Source organism: Lepidochelys kempii, chromosome 26 (assembly GCF_965140265.1).
Source record: "Lepidochelys kempii isolate rLepKem1 chromosome 26, rLepKem1.hap2, whole genome shotgun sequence".
Lineage (NCBI taxonomy): Eukaryota > Metazoa > Chordata > Testudines > Cheloniidae > Lepidochelys > Lepidochelys kempii.
This window is the reverse complement of record NC_133281.1, coordinates 2,387,466-2,411,468: the sequence shown is the minus strand read 5'-3', so window position 1 is coordinate 2,411,468 and position 24,003 is coordinate 2,387,466. Positions and strand designations below refer to the sequence as shown.

The 24,003-nt window shown below is 50.9% G+C and overlaps 2 protein-coding genes across 2 annotated transcripts; both read right to left on the bottom strand.

Moving 5' to 3' along the window:
- Positions 1-684: 684 nt before the first annotated feature.
- On the bottom strand, positions 685-10,035 carry GOT1L1 (glutamic-oxaloacetic transaminase 1 like 1). Its single transcript, XM_073324745.1, has 9 exons — positions 9,924-10,035; positions 8,422-8,603; positions 6,707-6,830; positions 5,945-6,057; positions 5,708-5,800; positions 5,451-5,601; positions 4,661-4,826; positions 3,657-3,799; positions 685-860 (listed from the first exon to the last, which is right to left on the bottom strand). Exons 1-9 carry the CDS (start codon positions 10,033-10,035, stop codon positions 685-687), a joined length of 1,260 nt encoding a protein of 419 aa, XP_073180846.1.
- A 2,289-nt stretch (positions 10,036-12,324) lies between these two features.
- Positions 12,325-18,277, bottom strand: LOC140903444 (nucleoplasmin-like). The gene is made up of 5 exons (XM_073324743.1): positions 18,211-18,277; positions 15,571-15,653; positions 14,862-14,981; positions 13,049-13,142; positions 12,325-12,431 (listed from the first exon to the last, which is right to left on the bottom strand). Exons 1-5 carry the CDS (start codon positions 18,275-18,277, stop codon positions 12,325-12,327), a joined length of 471 nt encoding a protein of 156 aa, XP_073180844.1.
- Positions 18,278-24,003: the final 5,726 nt, after the last annotated feature.

Sequence of the window (24,003 nt, the reverse complement as noted above, 5' to 3'; positions counted from 1 at the left end):
GGGCCTGGGTGGGAGGCCAGGCGGCTTCCTGAGGAGCCGGTCTCTCTGCTGCCTGCACTAATCACAAGGCATCGGCACTTCCCAGAAAGACATTCCTCAAGGCTAATAACCCTGTCCAGCAGGGATTGCTACCCTTTGGAGTGTGGCTGGAAGTGCCTGAATTCCCTCTCCTCTCCTGTGCATCCACCTTTTCATCACAGGGCTGGCTCCGTGCTCTTCGCCAGCTGACTGGGCAGGGGAAGCAGAGATTCCTTTTGATTTGGGGATTAGCATGGGGGGCTGCAGTGAACGAAGGGAGAAAATTATTCAGGTGCGGGTGGGCAGAGCCGCCCAGGGAGCCCGAGCACAAGAGGAGGGATGTCGTAACAAACCAGCCCCTCATTACACCCGCACACCGACCCAGCGTGCAGGGCCCGGGCTCTCTTCTCAGGCCTGGGACTGAGCTGCTGGGTAAGTCACTTCCCGTCTCAGTGCCTCTGGTCCCCCCGTGCCGCTCACTGTATTCATGCCTGGGAAGTGCTCTGAGGGGCGGGGGCAGAAGGGTTGGAACAAGGCAAAGAGCCGATATTCTCCCTATTGTCTTTATTCAGTCAGCGCTCTGTGCTCCCGGGGCTGTCTGTGCACCAAGCGCCTTCAATACCCACAGTACCGAAAACCACCGTGGTTGTGTGAGGCACGACGCTCTCACTCCATCTCTGCCCAGCTCAGGCCTTGCGCCCTGCCCGCCCTGCCGCTTACGGCCTCGTTGATGCCCTGGGCCACGTAATCCAGGTTGTGCGAGTTGATGCTGCAGACACTGACCTGGCCGTTCCCGAGAAGATAGATGTGTTTGTGCCTCTCTAGGAAAGCCACCTGGGACGCTAGCAGAAGACACAAGCCTCATTAGTCACCTACGATCCCGAGCCCAGAGCTGGGGTATGGCCGAGTGATCTAAGAACAGGCCGGGAGACAGGAGTCAAGGGGTTCTAGGCAAGTCCCAGTGCCTCAGTTTCCCTTTCCGTTAAATGGGACTAGAAATACTGCCCTCCCTCCCAGGTCATGGAGAGAGGGTCTGGGCAGGGTCATTGCAGATGCGAGGCACTAGCCGCACTATCAGTTCTGAGCGGTGTTATCTGTCAGCTGCGAGAAATAAACGTAGAGAAATCAATATACCTAATAGGGAACAATGCTGCCACATCCCTCCAATCATTCCGTAGGTATTTCCTAGCCACTAGCCATCCCAGCCTAGGGATTTCGCTCCCCTTGGGGGCTGGAAGCCTTTGGCAAGCGTCCCCGGCCAATAAGCAAGTAAGGAACATCACTCTGACAGCTGAGCCAGCAGTCATCTCTACTGGGGGAAAAGGCCAGGCGAAACGCCCTGGCTATGTATCACCAGGGATCGCGTAACACCACTGCTTTACCCTGCCACCACCCCCAAACGTCTCCCATGTGCACCAGTTTGGAAGGGTCCATGTTTTGGAGGGTCTCTTCCTGCTTAGGGAGGGTTTTGGTTGGTCTCCACCAGGCCCCCCTGCAGCGGCCATGGTCTCACTGCCATGAGTAGGGAGAAGCCACCAAGACCAGGCATTGTCCTGAAGAACTCGCGCCAGCTGAAACCCAGAGCCAAGGCTGGGTAGAGGTTTGGCCAAAGCCCTCCTCTCCCCAGCTTCCCCCCGGCTGCAGGGCCCTCCCTGCAAGCCCTCCTGGCTACAGCAAAGATTTTTCGACACAGCAATGATAATGGTGAGCACATATGTTTGCTTGTTATTCATTTGTCCTGCAGGGGTGCCCACCTGCCCCTGTCAGGATCAGGCCCCACCGGTGCTGGGTGCTGTCCAGACACACGGAGAGACACAGTCCCTGCCAGGCTGATCTCACACTCTAACAGCAGCGCATTTCCTTGGAGTGCTTTGCAAATATTAATGAATGCTGAAGTCTCCCATCCCTGCTGGATGAGAGGTGATGGCTGCTTTACAAAGGCAGGTGTTCAGTGGTATTATCCCATGTTTACGGATGGGGACACTGAGGAAGGCAGGTTTCCTTTTGGAAGGTATTTGGGAAATACTAAGTATAAGCAGCAGCAAAAAGAGGAGACAGCCCTGGGCGTTGAAGTCTTCTACCCAAAGAGCACCATAGCATAGGCACAATCCCGCCCACACACAGACCCTCACCTGCCGGTATGCATTAGTCCTGCCCTGGAGGGAAGAGATGGGGAAGGATTGTCCAGTGATTAGGGCATTAGCCTAGGACTTAGAAGACACAGATCCAATTATCCGCTCTGCCACAGATTTCATGTTTGACCCTGGGCAAGTCACTTAGTCTCTCTGGGCCTCAGCTCCCTTCTGTAATAGGGATGGCAGCACTGCCTTGCCTCCCAGAGGGGCTGGGAGGACAAACACATGACAGGTTGGGAGGCACTCAGATACTGTGGTGATGGGGTCATACAAGTGCCTGGAGAGAGGAGGGCTTTTAAACTCTGCTGCGTGCTTCCAGCTGGCTTTGGAATATTGTACCAGCACGAGAAAGGCTCTTGTGCCTGGACTCCTGCCCTGCCCAGCACAGGACTCCTGGCCCCAGCCTGACGAGCCTCTGACAAGTGACCACAGCAGGATGCCGAAGCTCCCAACATTTGAAGCCTGGCTATGATGAACATGGATCCCCACACCCAGCTCATACCAGCCCTGCAGAGCCAAGGGCTCAGCTCAGAAGGGATCTGTGTAGTCCGTCAGTTCGACGACGACGTTTTCATGCTCTCTCTTTTTGTGGATTCTGGAGTCCAAAGCGTGACGCGCGTGCTTGTGAGCAGATCGGGCAGACAAAGTCATTGGTGAGCGTCTTGGTAGCTGTAGCCGTGAGACGCTTTCCCCTTGCAGCTAACAATTGGTGACTTCTGTCCTCTTCAAAGGCTTGGAAAGCTCTGAGTGCTGTGTGTGGCCAGGCTGATCTACTTAATGCAGCCTTCTCAAGATCATCTGGTTTTATTGCTGTTCTTGGAGAGAGATGTGCAGGAATGACGTGTACGTGAGGTGAATTAAAATGGGAGAGTCATTGCACTGGGACCATCCCATTCTCTCGGCTGATGAAGCGTGGCTCAGTGGACAAAGACTGTTAGAGCTGGAGGCTGCTTTAGCTGCAGTGGATAGCCAGGACTTCTGCAGTGCCCCATTTCGCCCTCCACAGGATGTTGCTTTTCAAGCCGTTGGACCAATATATAATCTCCTTCACCTTGGCTACCAGAACAGTCTTTGTATGCTTGGGAGGGCAATCCCTAAATCACTGTCAGTTTCCACACTGCTGGTTACCCTCCCCTGGTTTAGCCCACCCGCCAAGGCAGTTTACCGGGGTCTGGCCGCTGTCGCATGCTTACAACTCCTCGGAGCCACAGGTGAGAGCCGGGTGTCCAGTGAGGAAAAGAACCACTCAGGGAGTGCGGCAGTTCAAATCACTCAAAGGTGCTACCTCTCCCATACACCCGCAATGAAAAGGTGACAGAAGAGCAAAGGATGGACTGACTCATGCCCCACCAGGAGCAAGGACAGGCTGCTGCCCAGCCTCTGAGGATGAAAGGCCGTTCCCAGCGCCCTGGCTCACTGCCACAGCAGGGAATGGAGGAGCGCAAGGTTCACCCAGTTGCCCAGGACTCTGGCGGCACGGAGGAGGGGCAGGCGGGTACTTACGGAGCAGCCCAGTGAAGCTGCGTGTCCCTGACTGGGCCGTGAGGTGCTCCCAGCAGCCAGGCGTACCCAGAATCCGCAGCTTCTCCTTCAGCTTCTCCCGGATCAGCATGATCCTCTCCGCCAGTGTCTGGAGACTCTGCTTCCTGCAGGGTGCAGCAGGAGGGTTACAGGGATCTGACTTCCCCTTCCAAGGGGCTAATGGCTTCACTGGGCTGGGCGGGGGCGGGGGGTGTGTGTCTTCCTGAATTCCCCAACCCCAGCTCACACGACCTGTCCGGGTCTGGTGAGGCAGGTCCTGGCTGCTCTGGGTAGACAGCAGACTGGCCCTTTCAGTCACAGAAGGGGTTTGTCACAGGGTGACTGGCCCCTGCAAGAAAGGAAGCAGGGTTCAGTGCACCCAGACTGATCACCTGCAGCCCAATGGGGCTTAAGGAAGGCACCTGGGTCTTATAAAGGGAGAGACAGCTGCAGAGGAGGGGGCATCTGCCTGCAGACCCTGCAGGAAGTAAGAAGGGCCCTGGAGGGCCTTGTGGCAGCAGGGAGAAGGTGCCAGCAGGGAAGGCCGGGCTTGAGGCACGAGATGGTGGAAGGAAGGCAGACGCTCCGGGCGGAGGGGCTGCCCAGGTGGGCACTGGGATGAAAGTATGAGTTCTATTTTGAAAGACTTTGTGCAGGATGTAATAAACTGGACCCCAGGATATCTGAACTATGTGGGCTTTTTAAGGGAGCCTGAGTGAAGGGGAAACTGAGGCAGATTTCATCAGCACCATACTTGGCCAGAGGGGATGATATAGGTCAGGAATTCCCTTAGAGGGGTTTTCCCCCCAGTGTCTCCTCCCCCCGCACCCCAGAGCTGGCTGCAATTTGCAAAGCACCTTAGGCTGCTCCAGAATGAAAGGGGCCCTGGGCCTGCCTAAGGCTGTAACCCTAGTGTCCTGCTGGAAAGCATGGACTGCGTGTGGATTATCTGGCCTGGTGCAGCAGTCGCCCCCTCCCCCACTTACCACTTGCTCAGCAGGGCTGGGTTGTTCAGCACCGTGGCGATGACCCGGGCTCCCAAATTAGCAGGAGTGTACCACATCCCCATCACTAGCTTCTGCAGCTGGGAGCGGATTCCCAGCAGCGTCTCCTTGTCCCTCACCACCACGATCAGGTTCCCCACCCGCTCATCTGCCCAGGTGACAAGAGCAGCGTGGCAGGTAGGACGTGCCCCCCCCATGCAAAGGGCCCCTCCCTGTCCCCAGAGCCAGCCCTACCCTAGGCTCTGCCCTTCTCAGCCCCAGCCCCCTCCAGCCCGTGGACCGTCCCCCAGCCCACACACACCACCCCTGCTGTGGGAAGGGGGCCCGTTCATTCAGTTTTGCTCTCTGAGACTCCAGGTGTCCTTTCCACTGTCTGCAGCGACCCCTAGTGCCTGTTCGGGGGTCCAGCATTGTCTTAGGGCAGGTACCCAACTACCCGGGCTTCAGCCAGCCGGGGTATGTCGCCATCCGCTGCCATTCACCCTCCCGGCTGCATTGTAGACACATCCTTAGAACCGAACCAGGCTGGCCCTTGTCTCACAGGAGCCCCTGCTGGCATCACCCTGAGGGGCTGGAGACGCGAGCCAGCCGGGACCATCCTGTATTCCTGAGCTCCGGCCTCAGAGAGCTCTTAGCAGGCACCTGAGGCCACACGGGGAGAGTGGCGGGGAGAAGCCGCCCAAATTAAACACCCTGCTTCAGAAAGTCAAGGCTTCCCCTCCGCCTCCCATCCCGGCTCTCCCCCGTGTGCGGCTGTGAGCCCAGGACTCACTGTATAAGCCGAAGGTTTTCGAGAAGGATTGGGCACAGAAGAGCTCAAACCCTTGGGCCACAAAGTGTCGCAAAGCCCAGGCATCTCTGTCCAGGTCTCCGGAGGCCAGCCCCTGAGCTGGGACGTCAAAGAAGGGGAAGAGGCGCTTCCTCTGGGGACACAGTGGGGAACGGAGCACACAGTGAGACTTTGTCCAGCGTGGTAGGCAGGGCCAGTGGCAACAGGAGCTGGAGAAAAGCCCCTGCTCTCAGACTTACCCGCATGACCCTGGCAACTTCTTCCCACTGCTTGGGAGTCAGGCCAGTTTCCTCGGGAGCATGCAGCAAAACTATGGAGCAGTCCGGGGCACTCTAAAAGCAAGAGAGAGCCTGAGCTGCCAGCATGGGCTGCCTGCTGTTGGTAGTCAGGCCAGGCGGCCACTGAGCAGCTGCGAGATGTGACTAGACTTGGGTTTAGGGCGAGAGGCACCTGCAAAGCTCCAGCCAGCTTCATACCTCCAGCACCTCCAGGAAGTCGTCTATGGCTACAGCCAGCCTCACAGTGTCCCAGTAATGGTATGGCCGGATCTCTGTAAAGCCGGCATCTTGGAATATACACCGGAGGCTGTCTGTGGGGACATAAACCGGGCAGGTGAGCAGGGGTGTAGAGGACAGGATTGGGTACTAGCCCTGGAAATAGTTTATGAGCTCTCTCGTGGTGCTCACTGTAGTCCAAGAGTTAGAAGCTGTTATCCGGGACCCAGCGGTGCCCCTGTGATTTCTTCATAGTGTCGTTCTCATGTGAAGAGCTAACACCCCCAGGGACTTCATTCAAACTGCTGGTGAGCAAGGCGGAGAAAAGCAATAGCTGTGGGAAAAGTGCGGGGAACCCAAACCAAATTCCTAGTGCTGAGCAGGATTCCTGTACGCACCAAAATATCGCCTGCTCCCAGGCTTAAAACAGATGGGAGAGGAGTGCCCCTTGGGGATCATCCGAGCTACACACCGTGTCTCAGGGGTTACAACCACCAGCAGGCTCAGCAGAGAGGCCGAGCATTAAACGAGGCATGGGACTGTCCTCGCTGCACCTGGTCGTTAGATCGTTAGACACGCTGAGAGTTTCTGTTGAGTTTCAGAGCTGCTGTTGCACAGTTAAACGCCGTTTGGTTTTCCTTTGTAACACGACCACCCTGTGCTCACCCTGTTACCGAACTGGCCTGTCCCACGTATCACATATAGAGCAATACTGGAACCAGGGCTCAAGCATACATGACTTACCCCACTGCGGCAAGGCAATATAAACTGCTATGGGACTCGGGCTACTTCTATTGTACCAGCGCTGGAGGAATTCGGCTCCAATTCGAACAGCTCCCGTCCCTCCTACTGTGTGAACACCACCTGCCTGACTTACATGGAGACAAGAGAGCATCATCTATTACATCACCGGCCTGTTAGACCAAATGTCTCAGGGCTGCTGCATCTCTAGTAAACTAGAACACGATCCCCCCAGAACAAGGCATTACTGGAAATATCTGCGAGAGACAAGCTATAATGACACCACCTGAGGGCATGCAGTGCTGCGCAGGGCTTTGAAGAATATCCCTTTGTACACGGGCCCCCGTCCCACGCATTCAAACTAGCCTACTCTGGACCCTACCACCGCCTCATGCAGGACATAGACCATGCTTCTGCAATTCGACAGGGACAATGTACATCCTCCGCCAGGAAGCCAAACTAGACAGAAAAGCCCTACCCTGGCTGGCAGCTTCTGTCCTTAGAGCATCTCTTGCACTGAGGACCCCTCACAAAGGATGCAGACAGCAGAAAGGAGGGGGGGAGAAATAGTTTCACAAAAATTGCCATGATTTTCAATGTTGTTTTTCATCTCAGTTGGAGGAAGATTTTCCAATCAGAACTGGTTTTGTAGGAAACTGTGGTTTTCCAGTTGTGTCAATGAGCCTAGAGTCTAGGAGAGGTGTTTTTAAAACTGTAGATAACTCAGAATAATCATTTTTACCCACCATTGAAACACAGAGACCTTTTCCTTAGCAATGTTGGTCTGGTTGTGCCTGAAAGCCCCATTGTGCTAGGTGACACACCAAGAAACCGTGAGATAGAGACCCGCCTCTGCAGACCTTACAGTCAACACAGATACCGAAGGATTATTGGCCTATTTTACAGATGGGGAATTAAGGCACAGAATGATGCAATAACTTTTCACAGGTAGTCTGTAACAGAGCTGGGAATCAAACCCAGGTCTCCCGAGGGCCAGGCCAGCACCACCACCAGAAGGCCAGCCTTCCAGGACAATAACTAACTAGACCACAGTTAGATAGTGGACATTCTGTCCAACTGCACACTGGCACTCCTCTCTCCCCAGGTCTTACAAAAAGAGTCCCAGGGTCTTTAAAGTCCATGCAAAGCTGCCTGGAGATGACAGCACAGTGGATATTTTCCTGGAGGCAACTTGACTGTTGGTTAGACTAAGGGCTTAGGAATCAGGAAACCAACAGTTGAATTAAAGGGATTGCATCTGGGTTACCGGGGCTGGTGTCTGAGAGACAGGCACGCAGCTAATGGCGGGAACTGGCTATGCTCCCTGGTGGAGTTGTTGCCCTGGTCTATGGTAGCTCCAGCCAGATCTGCCATTGCCCAGTATAACCGCACCCACTCTAGGGATCTGTATGGTTGTAACCATAGTGGTTACTCACTGACACTTAGAGTGGTACAAAAACCTGTGTGTGGACTGGCCCTAGCAGAGGGGGGATGGGGCTAGATGGGGCAGGCTGCTTCTGAGAGGCTTGATGAAGTCATCATAAGTTACCATGAGAAGTACTGAGCAGGGGCTCAGAAGATTTAAGGCATGGGGTCCATGGGGTTTGCCTGTCTGTAGAGGGTGGGGGAGAGCTGGGTGGTTTCTCTTGCGGGTGGGGTGGGGGGTCTTTCCAAACTCAAAGATTTCAGCATCCAGCAGCAGCTTGCAGAGTCCATACCCTGTTCTCAATCACAGCACGGCTCTCCCTGCCAAGCGCCAGCTCGGTAGCTGCCCTGGTGAACTCAGGGAACCCAAGCACTGGGAGGTACTCGTGGTCCAGGGTTGGGTCATTGGCGATCTGCAGCAGGATCTGTCTCACGGTTGGGCAGACCCATACTTTGCCAGTTTCAGTCTGGCAGTCTGCAAGAAGAAAGAGCGGGCCAAGCTGTCCATGGGTGACAGGTGCCTCACTGTCCCAGACACACACGGTTTGCTAGTTTTTTTTAAAAAATCCTTTCCTTTAAGTAAAATTGTACATGACCCGACTGCTGCTGGGAGGTGCATGTCTGCAGCACTGCAGACTTGTGGCCTTTGCTTAGCCGCCGAGAAGGTACCCAGACAGCAGCAGTTCCAGCTTCTCCTTTTCCCACATATGCACTAGAGAATCTCAACCCCCAACCCACAGGTACCAGGGTTTGTGAGCACAGGCATCCATGGCTCCTCGGACAATGGTTAATGCCTGATCGCACTAGTGGCAACCGGCAGTGACTGCAGAGATAGCAGGACAAGGTACCCACAGCCAAAGACATGACCAGCAGCAGGTCCTCACTAGCAGGACTCCGCAGGTCTACAAGCAATAACTTATTTCATTGCATTTTTAAGGGGGCTTTTTCTTTAACAAGAGAAAACCACTTGTGACTGCCCTACCTGCCAGAGACATTTGCAATCCTTACAGCATGGCCGGAATCAGACAAGGGGCTGTACAAGAAGTCACCTTCCTACACTGCCTCTCTGCCCCATCTGTACATGGGCTTCATCACTGCTGACTTCACTCTGTACTGCACAGCTGCAGGAGCATGAGTTGGGGCCTATTTTAATTCATGCCTCCTCCTGATTGTCATTATGGCTGGTGATGGTGTCACAGGCAGAAGGGTGACACCCCCAGGGAGGTTTTGTCACCTTGGTTGTTAATATACTGTGCATGAAATCCTGAACCCCATTAAAGTCAACAGCAAAACTCCCATTGATTTCAACAGGGCCAGGATTTCACCCCTCTGTTCGGTAAAGCAAGCAAATGTGATCCAGCCACAGCAGAGAGAAAAGAAACCCAGACTCCCATGGCAGGACTTAGCTCCAGCCCGTTAGAGCCAGAAATCTTACTCAGGGTCTGTCTACACTGCAAGCTGGGGGTGTAATTCCTAGCTCTCAAGCTAACGTGTTAAAAAGAGAATGTGGCCACAGCAGCATGAGGAACTAGCTGCCCCAAGCATGTCCCCAGCTGAGATGAGGGGCAGCTCACCCCTGCTGCCAGTCACACTGCTGTGCATGGCAGCTTGATCAGAGCTAGCATGGTTATGCCTCCTTAAGCCGGAATTTACAATGCCCTTAGAAGAGGCGTGGTGCTGTGAATGCTGACCACAGACCCATGTTTTAGGCTCCCCTGCAGTCAGATGACATTCTGTGCCCAGTGGGGAAAAGATTGCAGCCCAGAGTGTGTGGCAGCCAACCAGCAGGACCTACCCCAGTGGTCAAGGTACACCTTGTCTGGAGATGGATCCTCCTGGTAGGCATCCAGGAGCCGGTCCGCTTCCCTCATGAGCGGGACATCAAGGAAGAGAGAGAGAGCGGCCATGGCCCAACATCGGCAAGAGGACCCTGCAGGTTTCACGCTGGTCCTTCGCTTGCACCCAAAGGGTCACTCAGCTGCCCCCAGGAGAACCCCAGGCTCTGCCCGGCAATGGAATGTTGGGACAGGAGTTGCCCAGGAAACAGCTGTTCCGAGTGGGCCCAGGCAGAATGGGTGCGATCCAGGAAGGTGCCTTGGTGCCGAAGTCCCATCGTTAGGTACCTCTGTGATCCACTGATCTGCTCAGCTGCTGCCTCAGCTCACTCAGCACCTGTGTTTTTTCCTTGGGGCATGCACGCTGCTGCAGCCTGCTAGGCGCCAGACTCCTGCCTCCCACCCCAGCCCCAGCCCAAGTCACAAGCCAGGAAAGATGGGAGTTCGTCTGCCTATGTGGCATGCAGGGGCCCAATCCAGCAGGCAAGCTCAGAGACCACCTGAGGCCCACGCATTGGGGCCCTCAGACAAGTTCACACAAAACAGCCAGGGGAGGGAGGAGGCACGGCTCTCTATAACTGTTAGAATGGTGAATAGGGCACTCCCCCATGCAATGGGAGACCCCCCAGTTCAAGTCCCCTCTTCTCCTGTGGGGGAGAAGGGATTTGAACAGGCTCTGTCACCTTTCAAGTGAGCAGCCACACACTGGCCTCGGGACTATTCTGAACGGGGAAGCAGACATTAAAGAAAGCGCAAGCTTGGAGGAGAGGCATTAGGCAGCTGAAGTATTGACATTGCATTTAAGTCACAATGCTAGACCCAGCTTCCCCTGCTACCCTAGCGGAGATGCAATATGAAGTTCTTGCAGTTTAGGGAGGATTCTACCCCACCCCCACCACACCTAGTGCCCACATCCTCCTCGCAGTCCCCACATCCTCCTCACTGGGTCGTGGAAGGGGGCAGTCTCCTCGCTGCTGATTAAGGAAGGTCTAGGCAAAGGTTGCTGGGTGGGTGCACAGCTGGACACATTCCAGAACAGAGCCATTTAGGGAACAAAGGAAGTTTAATGAGTAAAAGAAGAGGCCACTGGAGGGGAGGAGATGCAGCAGTTTTACCGCAGCAGAGATAAACCATCCCAGGGCGGTACAGCCTGGCTTAGAGTCTGAAGTTTTCCAGGGGCAGAGTCCTGCTGGTACAATCCACACACACTGCGGGAGGGGGCTGGACAGCTTCAGCAGACCTGTCCTGGGAGGAAAGCAGAGCATTAAGGCAGAACTCACTCTGCAGCAGGGCCACGAGCCAGCTCAGAAGCAAGGCAGGCGAAGGACAATGATGCCTCCAGCTGCACACCCTCCAAAATGGGAGAGCCAGAAGAGGACCATTGGATTAGGTGCCTGCCCAGACCAATGCAGGAGTTCCTCCTGTCATGCCGGGCTCTTTAACCCTCCCTAACCCTGTCGCACCTCCTCCTGGAACCTGCCCTGATTGAAGGGCCAGATTTTCTGAAGGAGCTCAGCACCCAACACACGCTGGCTTTGCCGCGTCCTTTTGGAAAGACGGCCACTTATTTTGAGGAATAAATGGGAGCTTTGGAGAGTCTAACATTCCAACCAGCATCCAAAGGAAGCCTGCAACTGGTAGGACAAAGTAGCTGGAGCGTTCCAAACCGGGGAGCTGTTCCAGTGGTGGGACTAGCAGCGGCCCACTGTTTAGAGCGTACGAAGGCATAGGAAGGGGCAACAACTAGGAGGCAAGGAAATGAAACTAAAGGGAAATGCAGAGTGTTCCCCCCACAACGAGATGCCTCCTAAGCCCAGTGCTGGAAGCCCAGTCATTTGGGATAGTTAAGAAGTGGACTGGACGCAGCACGAGAAGCTGTGTTGTAGGAATAATCCTGTATTAGATGGAACCTAGTTGGCCCTTCCCCAGTCCTAGATTTCCACGAATCACTGGCACATCCTGACCCATGGATCTATTGCTGCCATAGTAGAAAGGCATTAAACACACTGGAGAGGGGCTTGACTGGACCATTATACCTGGAGCAAACATTTCAGAGACCTAACAGGAAAGAGACCAAAGAGGTTAGCCATCTAAAAGCAATGTTGTTGCCCAACATTAGAAGCTGTTGCTGGAGCAGAGGTGTGTCATTTTCATTACCTGTCCATGGAATCAAAGATATTTACAGCTTCTCCTTAGTGTCGCATGAAAAAAAGAAAGAAAAAGTGTTGATCAGAGTATCTCAGATTGGAATGAGAACAAAAAGAAAGTTCTTGGAAAGAGGTTAAAACTACTTTGAAAAGCTGGGAGATTGTTAATTTTTTCCTCTTATTTACACCAAATACAAAACAAACCATATTGAAGTCAGCTAGAATTAAATTTAGTTACTGTATCTTCTTCCACTACCGCCAAAGATAACGACTCCTCTGCTAGCCATCCTCCTCTGGCTTCGCATTTGGCATCATCTTCCACTGGAAAGAAGGGAGAATTGCAACGTTACAGGCAACAAAAACCTCCACCACCAATGTCCGTTGTTTCTTTAGGGTGCTGTGCCAAATTACTTCAGGTCATTCACAAAAAGCAGGTGATTGTAGAGGATCCCCTATTTTGCACACAAGGAGGCCTTAGGTTTGGTTGCAAATTTGCAGCTCAAGAAATACATTGTGTAAACACACACACACACACACCCCTGTAGGGAACTACACCGAGACTTCTGTGCCAGGAAGATGGACAGCGGAGGAAGAGGAAAAGGGAAAGCTACAGCCAGTGAAAGAGGATAGCAGCAGAGGAGTGGGGAGAGCTGCAGACTTTTATGGATCATTTCTCTTTTATAATACCTCCAGAGCACTTCATAAAGATGAACAGATCAAGTCTCAACACCTCTGCTAGGCCATTCTTCACTCTTCGTCGCAGATTGCGAAGCTCAGGGAGACACAGTGACTTGCTCAAGGCCACAGACAAGTCAGTGTCAGAGGTGCGAATAGATTCCAGGAGGCCTGGCTCCCAGTGCTGTGATTTGACCCCCCAAACAAACAAACACTCCCTCCATTTAAGCAGTGCCGGCACTTGGAGGACCAATTTTACTCACAGATCAGATGTTGTCCATTGAGATAAACCGGCCCAGTTCCAGACTTTAATTCAAAGGCAACAGGAGGGATAAATTCAAAGCCATCAAGACTGATCTGAAACAAAACAATTAAAAAAAAATCCAGAATCACTGAAATATTGAGAAGAAAATCTGGCTTGGGAGCGACTCAGTGAACTTGAAGCAAAGCCAGCTGGTGGGGGCATTCCAGAGCAGATGGACTTTACATGGACCCCCCGGTCACTACACATTCTTTAAGAAGCACCTGCTGATGCTCAAGCCAAGCTCTGCCCTCAGTTACACCCACAACTGCACTGACATCAGTGGGGTCCCACAGGTGTAACCGAGGGCAAAGTTTGGAGGCAGACACCCCCCACACACACACACAGTACAGTAGGTGTGGATGGCATGCGGCGGATGCACAGATGCCACAGCCAAGTCACAGCCAAACTGCACAGCACAGAGACTATGCTTTCAGCACCCTGCAGATATGGCCAGGTGACTGGATCAGGCTCAGAGTTTGTTTTCCTGGCTGAGTTAGTAGATGTGTTAAATTTTGTCTTCATAAGAAGACAGATAAGTTACACTTATTTGACTCGCCACTGGCGGATATGGAGAGCAGAGCAGGAAGACGTGGGATTTCTGACCTGCTTTTTCTCCTGGCAGGGGGAGCTGCACTAGAAGGTGTTCTCTGAATTCCAGTGCATGTCTCAGCTAATCGTTAGCATAAGGACTCCGGTCCATGGGTGGCAGCTTGCAGCAGGTGTGTGTTCAGAGCAGTTCCTAAACAATCAAGTAACTTATCGCACAGAGATGTTTTAATTCCAAAGACAGTATTACCTTTCACTGAACTCCGTGCTTAGCTCCAAGCATCTGCTTCATACATGGGTCTCATTAGACAGCAAAATGTATATAGGTCCTTACTCCCATCATGAGCTGGGAAGATCTCTAGCAATTTACAAATACAACCCAGCCAGCCAAAGACAATACATCCAATTTCAGTGGCTGACCAGAAAAGCGAAGCAGGCCAGGGGATGGGAGGTAGCCCCAAAGAAGAGCACAGTTGCTCTTTTTGAAAGTTAGCCCAGTCCTTTGTTAAATCAGGACGAGCGCTATCAATGAGTCCTTGAGTAAAACAAAAACAGATGTTTCTAGTCAAGATCGGATTGTGTCCTATTTACAGGGATGCGCTTTTTAATTTTAAGCTTTGATTTGTCTCTGGACTTCTGTCTTTCTACTCTCTGGTCAGTTTTAGATCCTAAGGCCAGAAGAGACTATTTGTGATCCTCTAGTCTGACCTCCTGCATAACAATAATAGATCGTCTCTGCCATGCATGTTGGTCTGCACAATGGGAGAGGAGCATTCACAAATTAACCTGCACAGCAACTTTGTGGGACAAGTAACTTCTGTGTGTTGTACATGTGGAAAGCTTGCTGAGAGCTGACTTTCAGAGGTGGCAGCTCCCATAGGATGCTCTGTCCCAAATGTGGACTAAGTGACTTGACCAGGGCTACAGAGAATCACCATTAGAGCTGAGATGCACCTGGTTCCTAGCCTGAGTGCTAACCTGCCCCACTGGCTCTCAGTCACTATAGCTGGGGTGTTAACATTTCATCTGAGGTTGAACGGACCATAATGTGTACAGTGGAATGCTATGCCAGGCAAAGGAGAGAGAAACAATCCGCTCGTTCATCCGAGAGGGCATGTGCATACACTGTAATTCCCCCAGATTAGTTGCTTGCTGGGCAGAGATTGTTCTGGGGATTGTCGTGTCAATCTCTTGGCTTCATGCAGCAGGTTTCCCCCAGGAGTTACCATGGGTAGGACAGAGAGTCTCAGTGAAGCGATGGGCACTGGCCTGTTGCCACCGTAGGTGTTTTTTGAAGCTACTGCCACCACGTGCGGTTCATCCTCGGCCTCTGCACTGAGACAGATCTGCAGCAGTGGAATGAAATGGATCCTCATGAAGCTGGGTTTGCTGTGGACTAATCCCCATGCAGCCAGCCAGCCTGCCTCCCTGCCCGTCCAGTGTGCCCTGAGCAGCGTCAGTGCCATCCCTCATTGCCAGCTAGCAAAAACCGGCAGCAATCCCCACATTCACTGAGCCAGTTCCCCTCCAACATGCCACAGCACAGGCCACACCCAGGCAGCGTTTAAAGGTGTTATTTAAATGTTTGCTTGGGATTTCGGAGCTGATTAAAGTCCTGGGGGCTGAAACCCTCTCTTCTGCCTGGGCAGGGGGAGCAAGTCTCCCCCAGGATTGCTCCCTCCCCAGAGTGCTTTCACCCTGACCTGAAGAGACCCAGGAAAGGAAAACATAGTCTGTGTTCAGAGCATGGCACCTTTGCTGGGCTTGGGGTCAAGGCCATGAATGCTTGAGAGATCAGCAGAGCTCCCCACCCAGCACTGCTCCTCTCAGACTGACCCTCAAGCCTCGTCTGCATGAGAGAGTGGCACCAGTGTAACCCAAGGTGAGAATTTCAACCAATGTCAGAGGGGATCCCCGACAAGTTACGTGGCTTACAGTTTTCAGTAAGACCAGGTGTTCCAAGAAGTCATCTTCTTCCATCACCACACACCTCCTGGTGCTGGTGTTCAGTTCACAGCCTATTGGGAAAAACACAGCTGGATTTGTGGGAGCATCACTGCCCCCAAACAAACCCTGCAAGATACAGGAAGAAAAACTGCAGCTGCTAATGGAAATTCTAGAGCAAAGAAATCCCTCTAGTCCCAGAACACACACATGCCACAGGTCAGAGACATAGACAGGCATTTCCCATGGGCAGAAACTTTAAGGCCAGAAGGAACAATTGTGATAATCTAGTCTGACCTCCCAGAGAACACAGACCAGAGAAATCCATCCAGGAATCCCTGCATCCAGCACAGTGGATTGGCTGGACTGGAGCCTATCATAATACGGTTTGTTGTGCGGAGTGAGGTTCGCCTCTAACTCTGCTCTGAAAGGTTATTGACTCCTTATGGGCTGTATTCCCAACACCCCAACTTGCAAAATACAAGCTGGAGTATTGGAAAGAGTCAATAGCTCTTTGTATTCCCCTCCCTAGCAGTTGCAATCCTAACGGACCTTCATACATAGATACGCCAGTCAAGAGCTTAATCATAGAATCATAGAATCATAGAATATCAGGGTTGGAAGGGACCCCAGAAGGTCATCTAGTCCAACCCCCTGCTCAAAGCAGGACCAATTCCCAGTTAAATCATCCCAGCCAGGGCTTTGTCAAGCCTGACCTTAAAAACCTCTAAGGAAGGAGATTCTACCACCTCCCTAGGTAACGCATTCCAGTGTTTCACCACCCTCTTAGTGAAAAAGTTTTTCCTAATATCCAATCTAAACCTCCCCCACTGCAACTTGAGACCATTACTCCTCGTTCTGTCATCTGCTACCATTGAGAACAGTCTAGAGCCATCCTCTTTGGAACCCCCTTTCAGGTAGTTGAAAGCAGCTATCAAATCCCCCCTCATTCTTCTCTTCTGCAGGCTAAACAATCCCAGCTCCCTCAGCCTCTCCTCATAACTCATGTGTTCCAGTCCCCTAATCATTTTTGTTGCCCTTCGCTGGACTCTCTCCAATTTATCCACATCCTTCTTGAAGTGTGGGGCCCAAAACTGGACACAGTACTCCAGATGAGGCCTCACCAATGTCGAATAGAGGGGAACGATCACGTCCCTCGATCTGCTCGCTATGCCCCTACTTATACATCCCAAAATGCCATTGGCCTTCTTGGCAACAAGGGCACACTGCTGACTCATATCCAGCTTCTCGTCCACTGTCACCCCTAGGTCCTTTTCTGCAGAACTGCTGCCTAGCCATTCGGTCCCTAGTCTGTAGCTGTGCATTGGGTTCTTCCGTCCTAAGTGCAGGACCCTGCACTTATCCTTATTGAACCTCATCAGATTCCTTTTGGCCCAATCTTCCAATTGGTCTAGGTCCTTCTGTATCCTATCCCTCCCCTCCAGCGTATCTACCACTCCTCCCAGTTTAGTATCATCCGCAAATTTGCTGAGAGTGCAATCCACACCATCCTCCAGATCATTTATGAAGATATTGAATAAAACCGGCCCCAGGACCGACCCCTGGGGCACTCCACTTGATACCGGCTGCCAACTAGACATGGAGCCATTGATCACTACCCGTTGAGCCCGACAATTTAGCCAGCTTTCTACCCACCTTATGGTGCATTCATCCAGCCCATACTTCCTTAACTTGCTGACAAGAATACTATGGGAGACCGTGTCAAAAGCTTTGCTAAAGTCAAGAAACAATACATCCACTGCTTTCCCTTCATCCACAGAACCAGTAATCTCATCATAAAAGGCGATTAGATTAGTCAGGCATGACCTTCCCTTGGTGAATCCATGCTGGCTGTTCCTGATCACTTTCCTCTCATGCAGGACACCATGTATCCAGTGCCTTAATGAGGACACCATGTATCCAGTGCTTTGGTTTTTGTCATTTCATTCAGCCCAAGCCAAAGAAAACAAGTAGGATTTAAGGCTGGATTTAAGAAGCTGGAATGAAGTTAGCAGCACTGATCCTGGGAAGCTAAGTGCTGCAGATGCCAGAAGCACTGTACAGCAGCTAAAGGCAGGGCTAAAACTGAATCCTCAGGAGGCCAGTAGAGTTCAAGGAGCAGCTAAGCACGTACTTAGGCAGTAAGTCAACAAGAGCCACCAAGCCAATATTGCGCACTGCTTGGAGACTTGAAGAAAGGAAATGCGGGGGTGGGGGAAACTTATATTTGTAGCATGACTGCATATGCAATGCTCACGCCTAATCACAGGGGCTGGTGCTCTCCTTCAGCACAGATGGGTAGTTTGCTCAGAGGCTAGCAGGGAAGGCACGTCCTGCTCTGATCACAATGCGGCATGGTAGGGCCCAGGCCCCACTTGGAAGAGGTAAGGGGGAAATGCAGTCTACGCCATTGGATGGAAATTATCCACTGCCCTTAGGGCGGGGAAAATTCACACCCACCCCTTTTATTAAATCATCCTGTGGCAGTATTTCTGCAACCTCTTCACAAGGGACCCCACCTGCTGCCCATCAACTCCTCCCCCGTTTTGCTGGCAGATACCAGCACACAAACAGCTCTGTGAACCCAGGGAACACGTCATCTTGCTCACCCCTTCGCAGTTGTACCCTTACCCCACAAGACAGCAACGGGTTTCTCTTCTTCAGAGCGCGGACTCAGGAGCAGGAGAGATGAACTCATTCTGCTCTAGAATGGACTCCACCTGGGCACCAAATAGCACCTACAGGAATGAACATGGCAGATCGGGCAAAATGCATCTTTTTGTTACCAAACCAAGAGCAGGAGCAGGAAGAAAAATAAGCGACTGAAGCTCTTCAAGTTTCCTGTATTGCACTGAAGTCACTGAGCCAGTGAGGAGCGTTACAGAGATATTTTTTCCATATTAGAGGGTTTTTAAAGAGTAGTTTGCTCATGCGTCTGTAATAAAGACTCAGCTTGAGATGCTATTCTTGCCATTTTATATTTTTCGAATAACAAAATCCCTCCCTCTCCCCACGCCAATCACCTTGGTCAGGTGGAACAAGTAGTTTGCTCTGCCTGGGCTAGTAAAGTTTTCATGATGATTTTACAAACCTGAATTAAGCAGGGAGATCTGAAAAGTCAGGACACTGAAGAGAACAACTCCTCCCTTTCGCAGGCCAGACTGGTAATTGAGATCTTCAGGGGAACTAAAGACAACAGATTTAACAGAAGAGGTTGGGATCACTCTCTCAACATGGACTCATTTGAACTGCCCAGAACCTACCAGTATTTCTGAAGCCTCGAGAATACGGCTCAGCACTTACACTGGACTTTATACCCTCCCAGCATGGAGCTAGCCATAGCTACTGAATCTACATTACTCTAACTGACCCGGGGGGTGGGGGGGAGCCCAGGTCAGGTGCTGGGAGTTCAACTACCAAAGGAAGAGACAATCTAGGACAATTTGAGAATATCAGACACAGATAACCACATGGATTTCATCCCCTGACATTAAGTCAGAATTAGGATGGAAAGCATTCTCTAAACCCTAAGTTTGTAAAAAGCTTGCTCCATGAATATGCTCACAATCAAGATTTGCAAAAAGAAAAGGAGTACTTGTGGCAATCAAGATTAGCTCCCTCCTAAGCTAAGGGGGGAAAAGAACTGGGCTGTCCTGGGCCAATTACAAATGAAGGGTGGATGAGATGGGGAGCTAGCTAAGTAGAAGAGTGACAGGAAATACAGATGAAAGGCACACGCCCTGTGAGCACACCTGTCTGTGGGTGAAATTAATCATACATCGCTCGCCAGCATTCCTTGCTCTAGTGCAGCAGGGAGGGCCTTAGGGCCTGCACCTCTCACCACATCTGGCATTGTTGCTTGCCTGAATCTTGCCTGCCCCCTGCCCGAGCCCTGCTGCCCCCATAAAGCCACTGAAGTCAATGGAACTTCTCAGAGTACATAAAGTTAAGCATATGCATAAATGTTTGCAATGACACAGGGGCCTGACACAAAACCCACTGAAGTCAATGGTAATCTTTCCACTGACTTCCTTGGGCTTGGGATCAGGTCCCAATAGCAGTAGCTTCTAAAACATCTAGAATGTCTCTATTATAATAAATAATAAACAGAACTGACACACATTGCAGGGTGATTGATTTCACCCATGTCTCTAAAGAGCTTCCTCAGTCTCCCCATACTGAGGTCAGAAACTCAGAGACATTGGTTTGATCCTTGGGGCTTGCTAAGAAGTTTTATTGTTGCAGTTGTGGTAGGTTCAGATCCTCAGCTGGTGTCAATCAGCATCACTCCATTGGTTTCAGTGGAGTGACACCAGCTGAGGATTAGGCCCTTAGAGAGGTGGTAAGGTTTCTTACATTCTGAAGTTCATGATCAGGTTTTTGGGATGAATTATTAGAAGCTGTTTCTAAATGAGTCAGTAAAGGTGATTCTGAATAACACCCCAGGAACTCTGCAGAAGCACTGAATTGACTGAAGGGGGAAAAGCAGATGAATTTGAATGTTTGAACTTAAAACTAAAAATAAAATTGAACCTGTTGTTCCCATTCTTTGTATTTGTTGTTTGCCAATTTCACACTTGCAAAATATTAAAAATAAAATATGCCAAGAAACAAACAATTACAGTTAAAAACAAACACTGCTCATTATCCACATTAAAATTCACAGATCAGTCCAGCTGGTTCTCTAGTAAAACTCCCAGGTTTGGTGTGGTGGTGTTCTTCCCTTGTGCCAGTAGGTGGTGCTGGGAATCTCCGCATTGCTTTCTTAAAAGGGGAGACGTTGCTTTTTGAGCTGCCTGCACTAACTATAGAAGCATAAAGATGAAGGGCTGGGACCTCAAGAGATTACCTAATCCATCCTCCGGCATGGAGGCAGGACCAAGTATACCTAGCCCATCCCTGACAGGTGTCTGTCTCACCTGTTCTTAAAAACCTCCAGTGATGGGGATTCCACAACCTCCCTCAGTAACTGATTCCAGCACTTCATTATCTTTGGAGTTAGCAAGTTTTTCCTAAACTCTAACCTGAATCTCCTTTGCTGCAGATTACGCCGATTGCTACTTGACCTACCCTTGGTGGACATGGAGACCAGGTGAAATACAGCCCCATGGAAGCTACCAACAATGTCATGAATGACCAGCATTGTCCAGCTAATACCTTCGGAACGCTTGCTAGAAGCAGCATGCTAAAGAACCTCCCTGCTGAACTGACCCGTACCCACCTCTGCTTTGGATTTCTCTCCCCTTTTTTATTCATTGCTATGAACATTTGTATGGCAAGAGGATTTTTACTGCTAACAAGCTCATTGCTTTTCAGGGCAGGCTCATCCCACAGCAAATCCCACAGTAACTCCAAATTCTCCATGCTTTGATTGTTGGAGGCTGTAGGATTTTTGGCAAGTTTTGTTTATAAGGGTCTCCTTTCATCTTGGCCCCAGCAGTAGGAGCGAGCTTATTACCCCACTTCCATGCACATTGGCCAAGGTTTCTTTTGCCTATTCAACATCTGCTCCTTAGGCTTTCCCCCCCATCTAACGTCTCAAATAATCTTTTGTTTGTGGCATTGCTTCCAGTTGCTGTGGAAATCGTTATAACTGCCTGTTCTCTCCTAGCTATAGGAAGTGTTTATTGTTCCTGGGCTGATCTGAGGTCCCAGGAGAAGGAAAACTCTGATGTCAAACCCAGAGCATCAGGCCTGGCCCAGCAGTTTGTTAAAGTTGTGCTGATCACACGTGCTCTATGGGTCTGCGCTACCAACCCTGGCTAACGAAGGCAAAGTAAGTATTAATCTGGGGTCTCCAGCACACGTTTAAGCACTTGTCAAAATCTTAAAGCCTGATGGGAAACGGAAATGGGAAATGGGATGGCCTGGAAGTACATCCATGCACACAGCTCTGTTGATTTCACATGAGCCCAAGCATGCTGCACTCTAGTGCAAAGCATGGAACTCTCTAGACTGCTTTACTACGGAGCCTCCTGGGGTTGCAACCACTGCTCATGGAAATTTCTCTGGGCCAAAAGGGGCTGCCTGCCCTGAAGGGTGAATTCCATTGAATAACACTGAGTTCCTGGAGAAAGCCCCTCCTTTACTGCAAAATGGGGAGCTGGTTTCAAAGGTATAAATGAATTAGGTGCCCAGTTCCCACTGAAAGCTTGTCTACACTTGAAATGCTACAGCAGGACTGCTGTCACGCTTCAGTGTAGACACTATCTACTGGAGGGGTTCTCCCCTTGGCATAGGTACTCCACCTCCCCAAGAGGTGGTAGCTAGGTCAACGGATGAATTCTCACCTCAGAACGATGTGGTTATGCCACTGTCAATTCCCAGTGTAAACCAGCCCTGAGAATTGGGTGTTGAACTGCCCTTTGTGCCTTGGAAAATCTCCCTTTTCCAGGGCTGGCACTTGTGTCCTCTGCACTGGACCGCTGTACTCACCATCTCTCTGCTTACCTGTTGAATCCCATATCTGGTATCAGCGAAGCCACCCTAGGAGACAGAAATAGGGCTACTTCAGTGGAATCTAACCATTGGAGCCACATTGTTCCCAAAGCGTAGACCGCTCCAAAGCCAGCTCTGAGAAGAACCGCAGACGGTTCTTTCTGTACAAAAGAAACACCTCAATACTCACAGGGTTTTAGGTGTATATATATTTATTTACAAGTGACTGTTGGGAACTTTTGAAGGCTTATTTCACATGGGGGGAAAATGACAATCACCATCATATTTACAACAAAAAACATCCCGGAGAAAGATATAACAAGCTAGCAGGGTATATGCACACCACCATAACTACAAGGGCACATTTGTACATAATGCTATTTACACTGGATAATGTGTACAGTGTCTATGTAGCTATCATGCAGCCTGGACTCCAAGGGTTTGATTCTCATTTACACTAAGACCACTTTTCCCCACTCCAGCAGTGTAAAGGAGCCTTCAAGTGAGAATAAATTAGCCACTCTCCGGCTCCTTTCCATGATTACAGCGTTGTACCATGGCCAGAGTGAGACTCAGACCCCAAATGCATACCCTGCTACTGCTTCAAGGAACTACAGACCTTTCAGCGCCGTGATTTTGGCATGTACAGTAGAACCTCAGAGTTACGAACACCTCGGGAATGGAGGTTATGGTGGTTCTTTCAAAAGTTTACAACTGAACAGTGATTTCATACAGCTTTGAAACTTTACTATGCAGAAGTAAAATGCTGCTTTACATTTAACATTTAGTTTACATTTAACACAGCACTGTACTGTGCTGTATTTGCTTTTTTTGTCTCTGCTGCTCCCTGATTGTGTCCTATCAGTTCCAAAGAGGGTGTGTGGTTGGCCAGTGAGCTCATAACTCTGAGGTTCTACTGGATTTACATCCAGGGGCACAGCTGGCATATGTACAGCTATTCTCAGAGATCTGCCCTCACAGTTTGGGGCTTGGGCCTGAAGATAGAGCTTGGGTGCAGCTTTTCTGCCTCGGGGCCTGCACCTGTTGGCCTCCATGGGAGCTGGAATAGGCCCCGCTGCCCTGATTTTCAAAGGTGCTGAGTATCTGCAGTTCCCACTCAACTGGCTGGGAGTTGTGGGCACTCAAAGCCTCTAAAGAAAGGCCCTTAGGCCCAGCTCCACAAAGGTATTTAGGCTCCTAACTCCCATTGGTTTCAGTAGAAGTTAGGTGACTAAATCCCTTTGGGGATCTGAGCCTTAGAGATTGCAGGACCCATCTCAGAAACCAAGAGTAATATGTGGAGCCCTATTGGCCCAATCCTACAAGGTGCTCTCTCCCAGGTGCTCCATGCCTGGCCGGGTCCAGCCCCAGGTGCACAGAACATAATGTAGTTACCACTTTATTGTGGGGTTGTTTCAGGGGTCCAGAGATTAGCTGGACTGCTGTTCCCTGTCCAAGTTTATCTCCATTGCTGAGTGTGTACTAGCAAGAATAATACCTTTCATTCTGGAGAATCCTAAAATGTTTTTCTAACCGTATATACACAACACAGCTCAAGTGCAGCTGCCTCTGGGGTGGAGGGCTATAGCCAACAGGTACATATCACACTGCACAGGTGGAGGAGGTGGGGGAGTCTGGCCAACCTCTGACTCTCACAAAAAGTGCCAAGGGAAGTTTTATGCCCAGGCAGAGCAAAGAGAATCTTGTCTTGTAAGGGGTCATCTAAAAAGACCTCCATGGAATTCTATGTATCCCCTTTGGCAGGCGAAGGGCTAGACCTCCCTTGCAAGATTCACACATGACATTCTGGGAAGTCTGGGCATTTCGAACCTGATGCTAACGCCACGCTGCTTTCCCCTCCAGCGCTGGTTGTAGCAAAGTGCTGGTGTTTTTTAACCATCTACAGTCGATCTGATTTACTAATCGGTTTCCTTTGTGACATAAGAATATGGTTTAAAATACTTGAATTCGCATTTTTGTCCACAT